This window comes from Salvelinus fontinalis, chromosome 25 (assembly GCF_029448725.1).
Source record: "Salvelinus fontinalis isolate EN_2023a chromosome 25, ASM2944872v1, whole genome shotgun sequence".
Taxonomy (NCBI): Eukaryota; Metazoa; Chordata; class Actinopteri; order Salmoniformes; family Salmonidae; genus Salvelinus; species Salvelinus fontinalis.
The window spans coordinates 9,143,810-9,156,576 of NC_074689.1; the positions used below are offsets into that span (position 1 = coordinate 9,143,810).

The following is a 12,767-nucleotide window of genomic DNA, read 5'->3' on the forward strand; positions in this document are numbered from 1 at the left end:
TATATAATCTTTTGACCCACTGGAATTGTGATACAGTGAATTATAAGTGAAATAATATGTCTGTAAACAATTGTTGGAAAAATTACTTGGGTTATGCACAAAGTAGATGTCCTAACCGACTTGCCAAAACTATAGTTTGTTTAAAAGAAATGTGGAGTGGTTGAAAAATTAGTTTTAATGACTCCAACCTAAGTGTATGTAAACTTCCGACTTAAACTGTATTTGAGAATCCCATTTATTGACTACAGCTCAGCATTTAACACCATAATGCCCACAAAGCTTATCACTAAGCTAAGGACCCTGGGACTAAACACCTCCCTCTGCAACTGGATCCTGGACTTCCTGACGGGCCATCCCAGGTGGTAAGGATAGGCAACAACACATCTGCCACGCTGATTATCAACACTGGGGCCCCTCAGGGGTGCATGCTTATTCCCCTCCTGTTCTCCCTGTTCACCCACGACTGCAGTGTGGTGCCAGGACAACCACCTCTCCCTTAATGTGAGCAAGACATAGGAGCTGATCGTGGACTACAGGAAAAGGAGGGCTGAACAGGCCGCCATTAACATTGACAGGGTTGCAGTGGAGCGGGTCGAGAGTTTCAAGTTCCTTGGTGTCCACATCACCATCAAACTATCATGGTCCAAACCCACCAAGACACTTTTGAAGAGAGCATGACAACACCTTTTCCCCCTCAAGAGACTGAAAGATTTGGCATGGGTCCCCAGATCCTCAAAAAGGTCTACAGCTGCACCATTGAGAGCATCCTGACCTGTTGCATCACCACCTGGTATGGTAACTGCTCGGCGGCCGACCGTAAGGCGCTACAGAGGGTAGTGTGAACGGCCCACTACCTCACTGGGGCCAAGCTTCCTGCCATCCAGGACATACAGTATATACTAGTCGGTGTCATAGGAAGGCCAAAAAGTTGTCCAAGACTCCAGTTTCCCAAATCATAGACTCTTCTCTTTGCTACTGCACGACAAGCGGTACCGGAGCACCAAGTCTAGGTCCAAAGGGCTCCTTAACACTGCTGCTACGCACTGTTTATTATCTATGCGTAGTCACTTAACCCCTACCTACTTGTACAAATTACATTGACTAACCTGTAACCCCACATTGACTCTACCGGTAACTCCTCTATATAGCCTTGTTATTTTTATTTTTTATTTAGCTTTTTACTTTAGTTTATTTAGTAAATATTTTCCAAACTCTATTTCTTGAACTGCATTGTTGGTTAAGGGTTTGTTAATAAGCATTTCACAGTAAGGTCTAAACCTATTGTATTTGGCGTATGTGACAAATAAAATTTGATTTCATCCTTTCTTGCATTCACTCTCTTGCACTGACTATGCACACTCACTGGATTCTACCCACAGATTCACACTACAAAACACACACACACACACACGGAGACATATCAAAATGATTCCCCACAGACACACACACACACAGACACTTCACATACACTGCTGCTACTCTATTTATTATCTATCCTGATTGCCTAGTTATTTTCCCCCTACCTACATGTACATATTAACTCGTACCCATGCACAACGATTCTGTACCAGAACTCCTTGTATATAGCCTTGTTATTGTTATCTATTGTGTTACTATTTTATTTTCTACTTTTGTACTTTTTTTACTTTGCATTGTTGGGAAAAGGGCTCTTAGGTAGATTTGATGTTCTGCTGCTGAATAAAGCCGTTTGAGGTCATTTGATTGTTTTATGACCTAATGGATGGTTATGGTGTAAGAATAAACACAGCAAGAGAAACAAATGATTATTGGTGTGGTATCAAGTCTATAACAACAATTCAAAGTTTCCTCTAATAAGGTTTTTTTGGGGTTGGAAATATGGTTCGCTTGGCTAAATCTAATCCATCCGAGTATCCGAGTGTCAGTGTGGAGTGAGGGAGAGAGGGAGAGAGGAAGGGAGGTTGGAAGAAAAGCAAATTATTCATGGGTCCCTCCTGGTGATTTCCCAGCGGAAGTTTGTGGCACTGTGAAGAGAATACAGACACTGTTTATATCCACATAATTATGTAAACTAGCCCAGTGCGGTTGCAGCACAAAGTCAAACTGAAAGAGCCTCATTTGCTCTATCGATTCACACTGCTCTGTTCTGCCATTCCACACATATGGTGCCTGTCTGTTTGTGTATTTTTCTGTCTGTGAATCTGTCTGTCTGTCTCCGACATGGAGACAACCCGGTCTCTGCTTGTGCAGCATGGGAGGATTGTGTTGCAAATTATGAAATGTCAGTGGAATATGTAAGTTGACAGTGATAAATGAGACAGCAGTAAATAAGGATTCATCATTTCCTGACAAAGGAAACAGAAGGAGAGGAATGATATGTACTGTGGGGACCAAAAATGTGTGATTTGTAATGTATTTTCTCATAGAGTCGTGTGTTATTATTCTCGCATGCAATGGATCACAAGAAACAGGGACAGCCTTGTGCAAATAGCCTACTGTATGGGGAAATAAATCATGTCCAGATTCTTTAATTTGATTAATGTGTAAACTATGCGTATATTAAAAATATTGATATTTTTACACAATCAAAATTATGTATTTGTATTACTCTGCAGATACTCCATTGACCGCCATACCGATCTGGAGAGACTATTCAACATTGATTCTGTAAATGGCACCATTACAACACTGAAAGCCCTCGACAGGGAGATGTCCAAATGGCATAACATCTCTGTTGTTGCAACTGAAATAAGTAAGATTATAATCCCTTTTCTTGACCTTGTTTTGTAAAAAAATGTCTATACATGTGTCAGGCAGATGAGGGGTATATGTAATGTTGCCGAACTACGCCAACTAGGTGTGGTTATAAGCTCAAGGAACTCAGATAAATTAGAATAAGACAACAAGACCTCCGCAGCCCAGTAGCGATTGCGTGCTGTAAAACACAGAGAAAACTGGCCAGCAACTTCAGCCAAAGCACAACCCTAATGGGTGGGTTAGGGACCGTCACCAAAGGCTGACCTTTTGATTATGACTTAGTCAAAAAGAAAAATGGGGGACCCAGCTGAGCAACACAATAAGTACTATGACTGAAAAACACAAGCCTTATCTCTACTTCCAAGTGAGCGGGTATGGTTGCGAGACAGGAAGAAGAAGGGACAGGGTGAGCACCTGAACAGCAACCTACACCCATAGTTGAGGCAGAGGCTGGAGTAGACCCCCATTCTATGTTTTTTTTAATGTTGTCCCTGCTGCTGAGCCCCATAGGCCAGATGAAGCAGATGTCATAACCCAGCACCTGCTCGGGCTAACCTTGGACAACCACCAGCTCACTATAGAGAACAAGACATGGAATGTGCCAGGGACTTGCTACATTAAAGTTTTTTTTTTTTTGGGGGGGGGGGGGGGGGGTCACGCTGTTGTGAACAATAAACTTTGATTTACAGTGGATTTGGAAAGACTCACATTGTTGCGGAATGATTATCCTCCACGATTGCCTGAAACATTGATTAATCCATGACATTGTATTTGCATGTTTAGTTTAGTTTCCTTCCACGCTCCCGCCGTGAACACTGAACTTCCTAATGAGAATCCCAGCGGACAATTGGGTCTGATAAGTGGCTCTTTAAGCCAACCGAAACTGTCCATGCCCATGTGGACAAATTGGGTTGGGACAGGGGTTGTCCTTCCTGGTTGTGACCGGATATATGCGGATGTGGAACGACTGGAGCGGAACGCCTTGGATATCACACGGAGCCGACGCCAGATTGACCAAGCCAGCCATTCTGAAGCCTGAAGCGTAGCAGCACTTGTGTATCAAGGCAAACTACACACATCCTGGTCCGATCGGCTGGAGCCAGCTACCCAGGAAGTAACACTTTGTCTATTTTATGTAGTGGAAGATGAACCGATTATAGTGCCGGCTAGGGGTCCTCGCAGGATTTGCTGCTGGGCTCGGTTGGTTAGCTATAGCGGCTAATATTAGTTATGTGGTGATTTAGTGTTATTTGCACATTGCACCGTTTTTACTTGAATATTGCACCGATGCGTGGCTGAAGGGGATCTACGCCTAACTCAACAGCTACTGTCTTAAGTGGCAACCAAACATGAATACCCTGGGACATGCAAAGATTTGTAGGCTTGCAATAGCTTGGGATGTGCTCTGGCCATCTACTCCGCTTCTCTGCCTCCAAAGTGTGCAACAATGTTTTGTTCATTCGCTCTAAACCTGTCATTCCCTTCTGGATTGTATTTGGTCGTACTACTCTTAGAGATGTCATACATTTCACAGACTTGAGGCTTCAGGATGGCTGGCATCAAAGTTGACAAAAAATGTGTGCTCATATAAGAATGGAAATGGGAGGGTCAACAAAAATGTCCCGACTACATGGGACCATACTGCTCCGACTTTTTGCTGTCTGATCACAAGTAGAGACAGCCCATGTATATCAGGTAAACATGTCAATCATGACCAAGATGTTTTGATAAGTATCTAGGGGCATACTGAGGGAAGGGAAGTCTAGGGCAACCACTTCCAGGGGGAGGGACACTGGAATGGAGTTTAAGGGGGGCCCTGGCATCTACTCAGTCTTTCTGCAGGCTACAGACAACGCATGCAGAGTGGAAACCCCATACCTCATCCTCCATCTGTGGCCAGTAGAAGTGTCGCCGAATGCTGGACAAGGTCTCCTCCATTCATGGGTCAGCGGTTACATGGTACTTCCTCCACACCTCTCTGCACCTAGAAGCTCAGCAGACAATCTGGGATAGAATGCTCATGGGTGTTAGAGTCAATTACTTCATGGCACGTCACATCTTCACAGATCTATAGTTTCCTCGGTTGCTGGAACAGACATTTTACTTTTTCACACTTCACTGTGAAGTGTGAATATTAAAGTACGAGTCACTTTGACTCACTGTTGTTCAGTGAGTCCTGATCTGTCCATCAGGCTGCTCACATCAAATCTGGACTCCACATCTTCTAGGGCTGTGCAGGGCTCAACAACACCCACCTGGACTACACCCTCAGAGTCCAGCATCGTGCTCAGATCTCCAGCTCCATGTACATCCACCTCATCAACATGACTGACACTCCGCAGCTTCTGGTAGCAGCCTATAGACAGACATGAAAGGGTTCAGATTTAAAGTATGAACTGTAACTCCCCATTTTTTTTTTTTACGACAGCCAGTGTTACATTTACATTTACATTTAAGTCATTTAGCAGACGCTCTTATCCAGAGCGACTTACAAGTACATACATTCACACCTTTTTTGTACTGGCCCCCCGTGGGAATCGAACCCACAACCCTGGCGTTGCAAGCGCCATGCTCTACCAACTGAGCTACACAGCATTAGGGTCTGGTAAGGCCTTCACGAGCCCACAGTAGTCACTGCCATGCCATGCGGGCCCATCCAGGCACATCCCCATACCACAACTTAGTTTCTGGCTGAAACACGAATTCCCAGTCTGTTGGCAGGCCAGAAGTAACCCAGGAATTAATCCCCTCCACTGGTGAATTTGGTTTGTTGGCAGGTAGCAAAGGGACTCATCCCCCCCACTGGTGCAGATGGACTGTTGTCAGGTGGCAAAGGCTTGTTTCCAGGTCTGTTGGGACTTGGGGTTCTGGCAGGACAAAGACACTGGCCCCTCTTGGCTTCTCTTGGCTCACTTTCCTTGCATTAATAAAGTTCATGCACACAATCAGGGGGTTAGTTGAACACTTGTCTTTGACAATCCCAAATCCACAGTTTGGTATCTTGATACCTTCAATTTTAAAATCCATAATTGCATAACCTTCAAATGGATGGTCTAGGCCATTTGTAGCTTTGATGGTCAGAATTGAGGAAGCCTCTCCCACACCTACTGTATCTTGCTGTTAAGGAAGTGTTTGTTCAATAGTTGCTGTTGCACCAGGGTGACCTAAGAGGCAGTATATAATAACCCAGTGAGTGTAACTCCATCTACACAAACGTCCACTGTTGGACAAAAAAAGTTGAGTTGGCAGTACCAGCTGACCCCACCGCTCGGACCTCCGCAGCAGGGCTGGCTAGTTTAAAGACGGCCCAGATTCTGAGAGCCCCCTACAGAACCCAGCTATGTTTCCAACCTGTTTGAAAAATCCCAAGTATTTAAGGGCCTGCTTTCAGTCAGAGACCTCAATGTATGAGACTCTGCAACAGCAGAACATTTTACCTCAGCCCACTTTTTGCTACCATGTTCCTTTTCCAGTAGCATGGCCTCCTAGCATAAGTCATCAAAACACAGTCCCAGGTTACAGCAGGCATAGGTCTTCAGGTCCCGAGTTGAGGGCACCCTCTTCATTGTCCGTAGCTTACGCCTGCCCATACTATAACCCCACCACCACGGGGCACTGTTCACAACAGAAAACCATTCACGCACATGCTGCTATACATGTGGTCTGTGTTTGAGGCCGGTTGGACGTGCTGCCAAATGTGATCGACCGACTCATTTCGGTCGTATGTAGCAAAATTTGAAATTGTGTTTTTACATTGGATAAAAGTAGAGACTCAGAGCTACAAAATGGTATATAATAGACTACAGTTGAGGAACGGGAAAGTCATTTTGCTTTAATAGTTGATAAACTTGTAACCTTCAGCATCTCTTTAAGGGTTGATCCAAGCGTTCTGTACTAACAGCAGCAGTCAAGCACCCAAGCTAACTTGCTAGCTACTTCCAGACACAAATGAGAGAACAGCTCACTGAACATTACTCGCCCTAAGAGAGCTGGTAAGGCTGTTATGTTATCCAGAGCGTTTGTGACTGCAACTGTGCTGTCAGATTGTCCGCTCATAAATTCAGAGCACTTTCCTACTGATCAGCTCAAATAGACGGAAGTGTGCTATATGGCAGACCAATCCAAACTAATCTCTCGGCATGTCCAGCCCCTCATCTCAGCCAATCATGGCTAGCGGGAAAGTTGCTGCTGCTGGGTTGTTGCCCTCCTACGGCCTCCTCCACGTCTCCTGATGTACTGGCCTGTCTCCTGGTAGCGCCTCCATACTCTGGACACTACGCTGACAGACACAGCAAACCTTCTTGCCACAGCTCGCATTGATGTGCCATCCTGGATGAGCTGCACTACCTGAGCCACTTGTGTGGGTTGTAGACTCCGTCTCGTGCTACCACTAGAGTGAGAGCACCGCCAGCATTCAAAAGTGACCAAAACATCAGCCAGGAAGCATAGGAACTGAGAAGTGGTCTGTGATCACCACCTGCAGAATCACTCCTTTATTGGGGGTGTCTGGCTAATTGGCTATAATTTCCACCTTTTGTCTATTCCATTTGCACAACAGCATGTGCAATTTATTGTCAATCAGTGTTGCTTCCTAAGTGGACAGTTTGATTTCATAGAAGTGTGATTGACTTGGAGTTACATTGTGTTGTTTAAGTGTTCCCTTTATTTTTTTTGAGCAGTGTATATACACATTTTCTAACATTTCTAAAAACCTGTTTTGCTTTGTTATTATGGGGTATTATGTGTAGATTGATGAGGGAAAAAAAACAAGTTAATCCTTTTTGAGAATAAGGATGTAACGTAACAAAATGTGAAGAAAGTCAAGGAATACTTTACAAATGCACTGTATGTTATTTGTTTTGTTAACTTGCTAATGTCAACTTAAGGGATATTTAATTTTTACCCTACAAGCTCCGGACTACTGCTGTTCTTCTGTTCTACCTGATAATGAATTGCACCCACCTGGTGTCACAGGTCTAAATCAGTCCCTGATTAGAGGAGAAGAAATTAAAAAAAGCATTGTGGTCCAGATATGAATTTGAGTTGTCTACTGAATGGGCCAACTAACACATTTTCAAACTTCTTGTTTAGGTAACCCTCGCCAAACCACACGAGTCCCAGTGTTCATACGGGTCCTGGACGTAAACGACAATGCACCTGAATTTGCCATGTATTACGAGACATTTGTCTGTGAAAATGTCAAATCTGGACAGGTACAGTAGATGTGTATGACATCACAATACTACAAATGCTTAAGAAAAGCCTGATGAAACATATGTTTTCTCATACCTTTTTGTTTCACTATCCACAGCTGATTCAGACAATAAGTGCGGTTGACACCGATGAACCCCTTGTTGGACATAAGTTTGTCTTCAGTATGAGCTTCTCCAATCCAAATTTCACCATCATTGACAATGAAGGTAGCTAAATGTTAGCCTTGTGGCTTTTTAATCTGGCCATTATCTGATCTTAGTGGTGTGAGTTGTATTAACAATTGAACTTTTTTTGTAACCTATGGAGCTGCAATGTTACAATCATTACTGGGAACATTTGTTCTAAACATTAGAAACAACCTTTCATGTCTCATATCCCCTTTTCCTTCCCTCTGCGATCCACCCCTTAGATAACACAGCCAGGATCATCACTCGAAGGGGAGGATTTAGCCAGCGTGAGATGAATACATACCTACTGCCCGTGGTGATCTCGGACAATGACTACCCTATCCAGAGCAGCACCAGCACTTTGACTGTGAACGTGTGTGCCTGCGACAGCCGGGGGAACGTGCAATCCTGCAACACAGAGGCTCTGTTGTCTGCCGGGCTGAGCACTGGAGCACTGGTGGCTATCCTGCTCTGTGTCATCATCCTCTTGAGTAAGTATCACAATCAATCACACTGGTAAAGTCAACCGCCGCATAACAAATGACACCCTATTCCCTGTTGTTACGAACCAGCTCGTAGCCCGTAACAAAGAGAGAGAGACAACGCAGAAATTACGAAATTGCAAACATATTTCTTAAACAAAGTAAACTATATCCAAGTAACAATGGTGTGTGTGTAGTCAGTAGTCAATAGTCAATAGTGTAAGTGAGTGGATGTATTCATAGATGTTGATAATGAGGGGTGTTGAGAGGTGTTCGCGCACGCACGAATGCCACCCAAAAATGTCACAACAAAAAACACCCGTGTGTTTGTGTGGGAGAGTCTCCTCAATCTATGGGGAGAAAGGTGTATTTATCCCCGGGACACACCCGAGCACAGGCAGTGTCCCATTTCGCTGACGACCTTCCCGGCTCCACCCACCGACATCCTTTTAGGGAAAACAAGAGCAAAGAGAAAGAATTCGGTAGACAGAGTGGGAGGGTCGTCACACTGTGTTGAGCCCGTAAGGCTTTAGGCAAATGTAGTGCACAATTTAGGGAATATGGTGCCATTTGGGAGACGCCCAAATCAAACTGAGTCAGAGAACTTAAGTATATTCTTAATTCCGAACATACAGTAATGTACAGTAGCACACAGCAATCCAAGTCACTTATTACAAAGCTGAAGCAATTATTCTAGGCTGTGTTGGACTCTACCACAATAAACTACACTGCACGTGTAATGAACTGGTCTGTAGCCACAAATATCCTGGAATATAATGTGATAACACCCTACGGAGTGAGAAGGGACTTCATTTGCACCCGGTAGGCACTGGCTAGCTCCTTCTTTTTCTCTGCTGTGAGTCCTTCGACAGCACTTAAATCCTCTGTGCTACTTCTGTGTTATTCCTTTGTGTTATTCCTTTCATCATTAAACTTCTTCAACTAAAGAAAGTTTAAAGTAGGGCCACTCACTGAGACATTACTTTGCTGGCTGCATGTGTAAATAGTGTGTTTCCTCATGAAAATGGTGCAGCAGGATGAAAGCTTTTATTATTGGTTATATCCACTTGACAAAAAGGTATTTGTGTTTTTCCCTGCTAAAGTAGGTCACATCCTATTTCCTGGCATCCTAAAGCACCACTTCAGCCTCCTTTGTGAGCTAATGCAGTATGTAAAAGCACAAAGTGCAAAACAGAAAGTGTGCATGCATTTTTCCCCGGCAGAAAGCAAAAGATATGTAGTGCTTATGTTCAAGGGGATATCAATAAGTAATGGGCAAAACAATGACTTTGAACCTGGTATTGCACTTGGCCAAGCATAACCCCAGTTCCACCTTAACAGCATCATCCATGAGCCTATTAAGGATGTTGATATATTCAATTATCCAATTAAAAGTCATGAGTGACTTAATAGCAACATAAATACCAATCCACTGGGTTTTGTTTGTGTACTCTGCTTTGCGTTATGGCTAAGAACAGCCCTTAGCCCTGGGTTATTCATGATAATGCACAGGTTCTCATGTTTTATTGCTTAATTAAATGAGTATGTGTGCTATTCCTCCTCCTCACTCAATAATGCAGAGACCCAGCTCATCTGTTGGTGTGTTCACCTGTTCATCTGTGCTCTCTTCCTTTCTCTTTCTGTTCCATGATCTCCGCCCAACTTCAATCTTGCTCGCATCCTTGCCTAGCCACTGATCCCTCGCTAGCAAATTAACTAGTGACATTTCTTCCACTGCATGCTGTGCTTGTTCCTCCTCACAGTCCCCCTTCACTTGTCTGTCTGACACTGGAGAGAGCTCTACTGTAGCTCTGGCTTCTGGCTCACTCAGATTGGAAGTGCTGAAGGTTGAACCCCATGTTCGCCTCTTGAGCGAAATATCATGACATCTGCTCATTATCCGATGGTTTTCTCGCTTGAACCCCTCTGACAGGCTGTCTAATTCACCTCCACTACGCCTCTGACAGACAGGCAGACAGGCAGACAGGCAGGCAGGCAGGCAGGCAGTAGGCGCTGAGCTGGAACAGTTTGCGCTCCTCCTCCACACTGCACCACACCGCTCCATGCCTCCCCACACCACCCAACACTGGGGTATCAGTCAGAAAGGCCTGGTAACTGGGCCTCTAAAGAGCCACTCCTTCAGAGACCTTTGTAATTAACACCTGGGTGGGAGGCAGGTAGAGTACTACAGCACCTGCTGAGGGGTAGGAAAGAGGAGGAGGAGGAAGGGGATGAGGAGGAGGCCCCAATGTGAGGGAATTGATTTTACTCTCGATTTGCTCCTTTTTCATGAAAATAATGAGCAACAACATAAATCCCATGCTCTCATAGTGCCACTGGATGCAAATTCCTCCTTCAGCTGGCAAGTTCGGATTTAAAGTCCTGCTCAGAAATTTAATTAGAATAAGATGCATTTAATTATGTGAGTAAGGGTAGTCTGACCTGAGAATGAGAAAAGGAAAGGGCTCATTCAAGTGCTACAGATTTTCTACAGTGAATTTGATGTTAAGGGGAAAAGCGAAAGAAAAGCTTGTTCTGCTCAATCTTTAATAAAAGGAGATGAGTGTCCAAGGCAGTGCAGCGCATTTATCACTGATAGCAAATGTCTTTCTCTCCGGTGTGTATTCCTGAGTTTACTTAATGACTGACGGAGCACACTCCTCTTCTCTCCCATCTCATACTCAAGTTTTACTCTCTCTATCTGTCTGTCTGTGTGTTTAGTGATCGTGGTGCTGTTCGCTGCCCTGAGGAGGCAGCAGAGGAAGAAGGAGCCTCTGATCATCTCCAAAGAGGATGTGAGAGACAATGTTGTCAGCTACAACGATGAGGGGGGCGGAGAGGAGGACACCCAGGCCTTTGATATCGGCACACTGCGCAATCCAGAGGTGATGGACGCTAACAAGCTGCGCAGGGACATCATCCCAGAGATGCTGTTTCCCTTCGGGAGGACATCACCTATAAAGGATAACGCCGACGTCAGAGACTTCATTCACGGGAGGCTCCATGAGAACGACTCGGACCCCACCGCGCCCCCGTATGACTCCCTTGCCACCTACGCCTACGAGGGGAGCGGCTCGCTAGCCGAGTCCCTCAGCTCCTTGGAGTCTGGAGCTACGGAGGGGGACCAGGAGTACGATTACCTCAGCAACTGGGGACCGGCGTTCAAAAAATTAGCGGACATGTATATAGGGAAGGACACGGAGAGAGAAACCTAGATTACAGATAGGTCTGTACTACCGGAGCTCATCATCAATGACGTGTATTGATAATCTCTCTCACACACAATCCTGCAACCCATCTATTGATTCATGTGGCTGGTCAAGTAGAATTCATGAATTAAACATTAAACTCACTACTGGTGGTGATATTCCTCGCAATTTTACTGTTTTTGGTTATTATCAGTAAAGATGCCTTTGAATTTTAAGAAATGTTGTGAACAATGGTGTGGACAATGTGTTTTGTAACTGAGGAGTGAGATAGTAGTCTTGTATACTATCAATGTTTATTGGAGAAAAAAATATGCTTTTCCTGCAAAGTAAATTTGAAATAGATACATGTATGAACTGCTTTTCCATGATGGACATACTATATCCTATTCGCCATCTTTGTTTGGCAAGCAATGTTCATGTTAATGGTTGGTTAGGTTTATTCTGTGGATCCATTTCGTCATATACTGTAGGTGTATGATGTAATAAGGACGTGTACGTTGTAGGGTAACTGTCACACACTGAATTCATGTTGTTTGAATGCCAAGTCATATTGTTTTATATTTATATTTTTATACTTCTTTTATTAATAAAAAAATTAAGAAACTTCACATTTTCATACATTTTTCGTAGAGTTTCAAGTTTTATTAGTAGTATTCTATGAATCACACAGATAAATCCGTGGCCTCTATAAAATACAAGTTGATACATCATATCAGTGGAATTTGATAATATAGAAGTTCCACAATATTCAGCACAATATTCAGACAAAACACATTGTAAATATAACGTTTTTCACATCTGAGGTATGGGAAACTAGGCATGAGCTACAACCACAACCTCAATTTATTGTTAGCCACTATGGTGCAATGTAAATCAGATGGCAGTAATATATTAGCAGTATGAGTATTGCTAGGGAGGTTCCACTTTACATATACTGTATGATCAATACCTCTCGACTT

General features: G+C 43.9%; 1 protein-coding gene across 1 annotated transcript in view; it reads left to right on the top strand.

Moving 5' to 3' along the window:
• The window catches only part of LOC129822821 (cadherin-10-like), a 55,068-nt gene extending 42,652 nt beyond the window's left edge, over positions 1–12,416 (top strand). Inside the window, exons 8-12 of the mRNA XM_055881254.1 lie at positions 2,595–2,731; positions 7,828–7,949; positions 8,048–8,156; positions 8,360–8,608; positions 11,321–12,416. Coding sequence (XP_055737229.1) covers positions 2,595–2,731; positions 7,828–7,949; positions 8,048–8,156; positions 8,360–8,608; positions 11,321–11,814 — 1,111 coding nt within the window. The 3' untranslated portion in view covers positions 11,815–12,416. The remainder of the gene's footprint in view (positions 1–2,594; positions 2,732–7,827; positions 7,950–8,047; positions 8,157–8,359; positions 8,609–11,320) is intronic.
• The last annotated feature ends 351 nt before the right edge of the window (positions 12,417–12,767 follow it).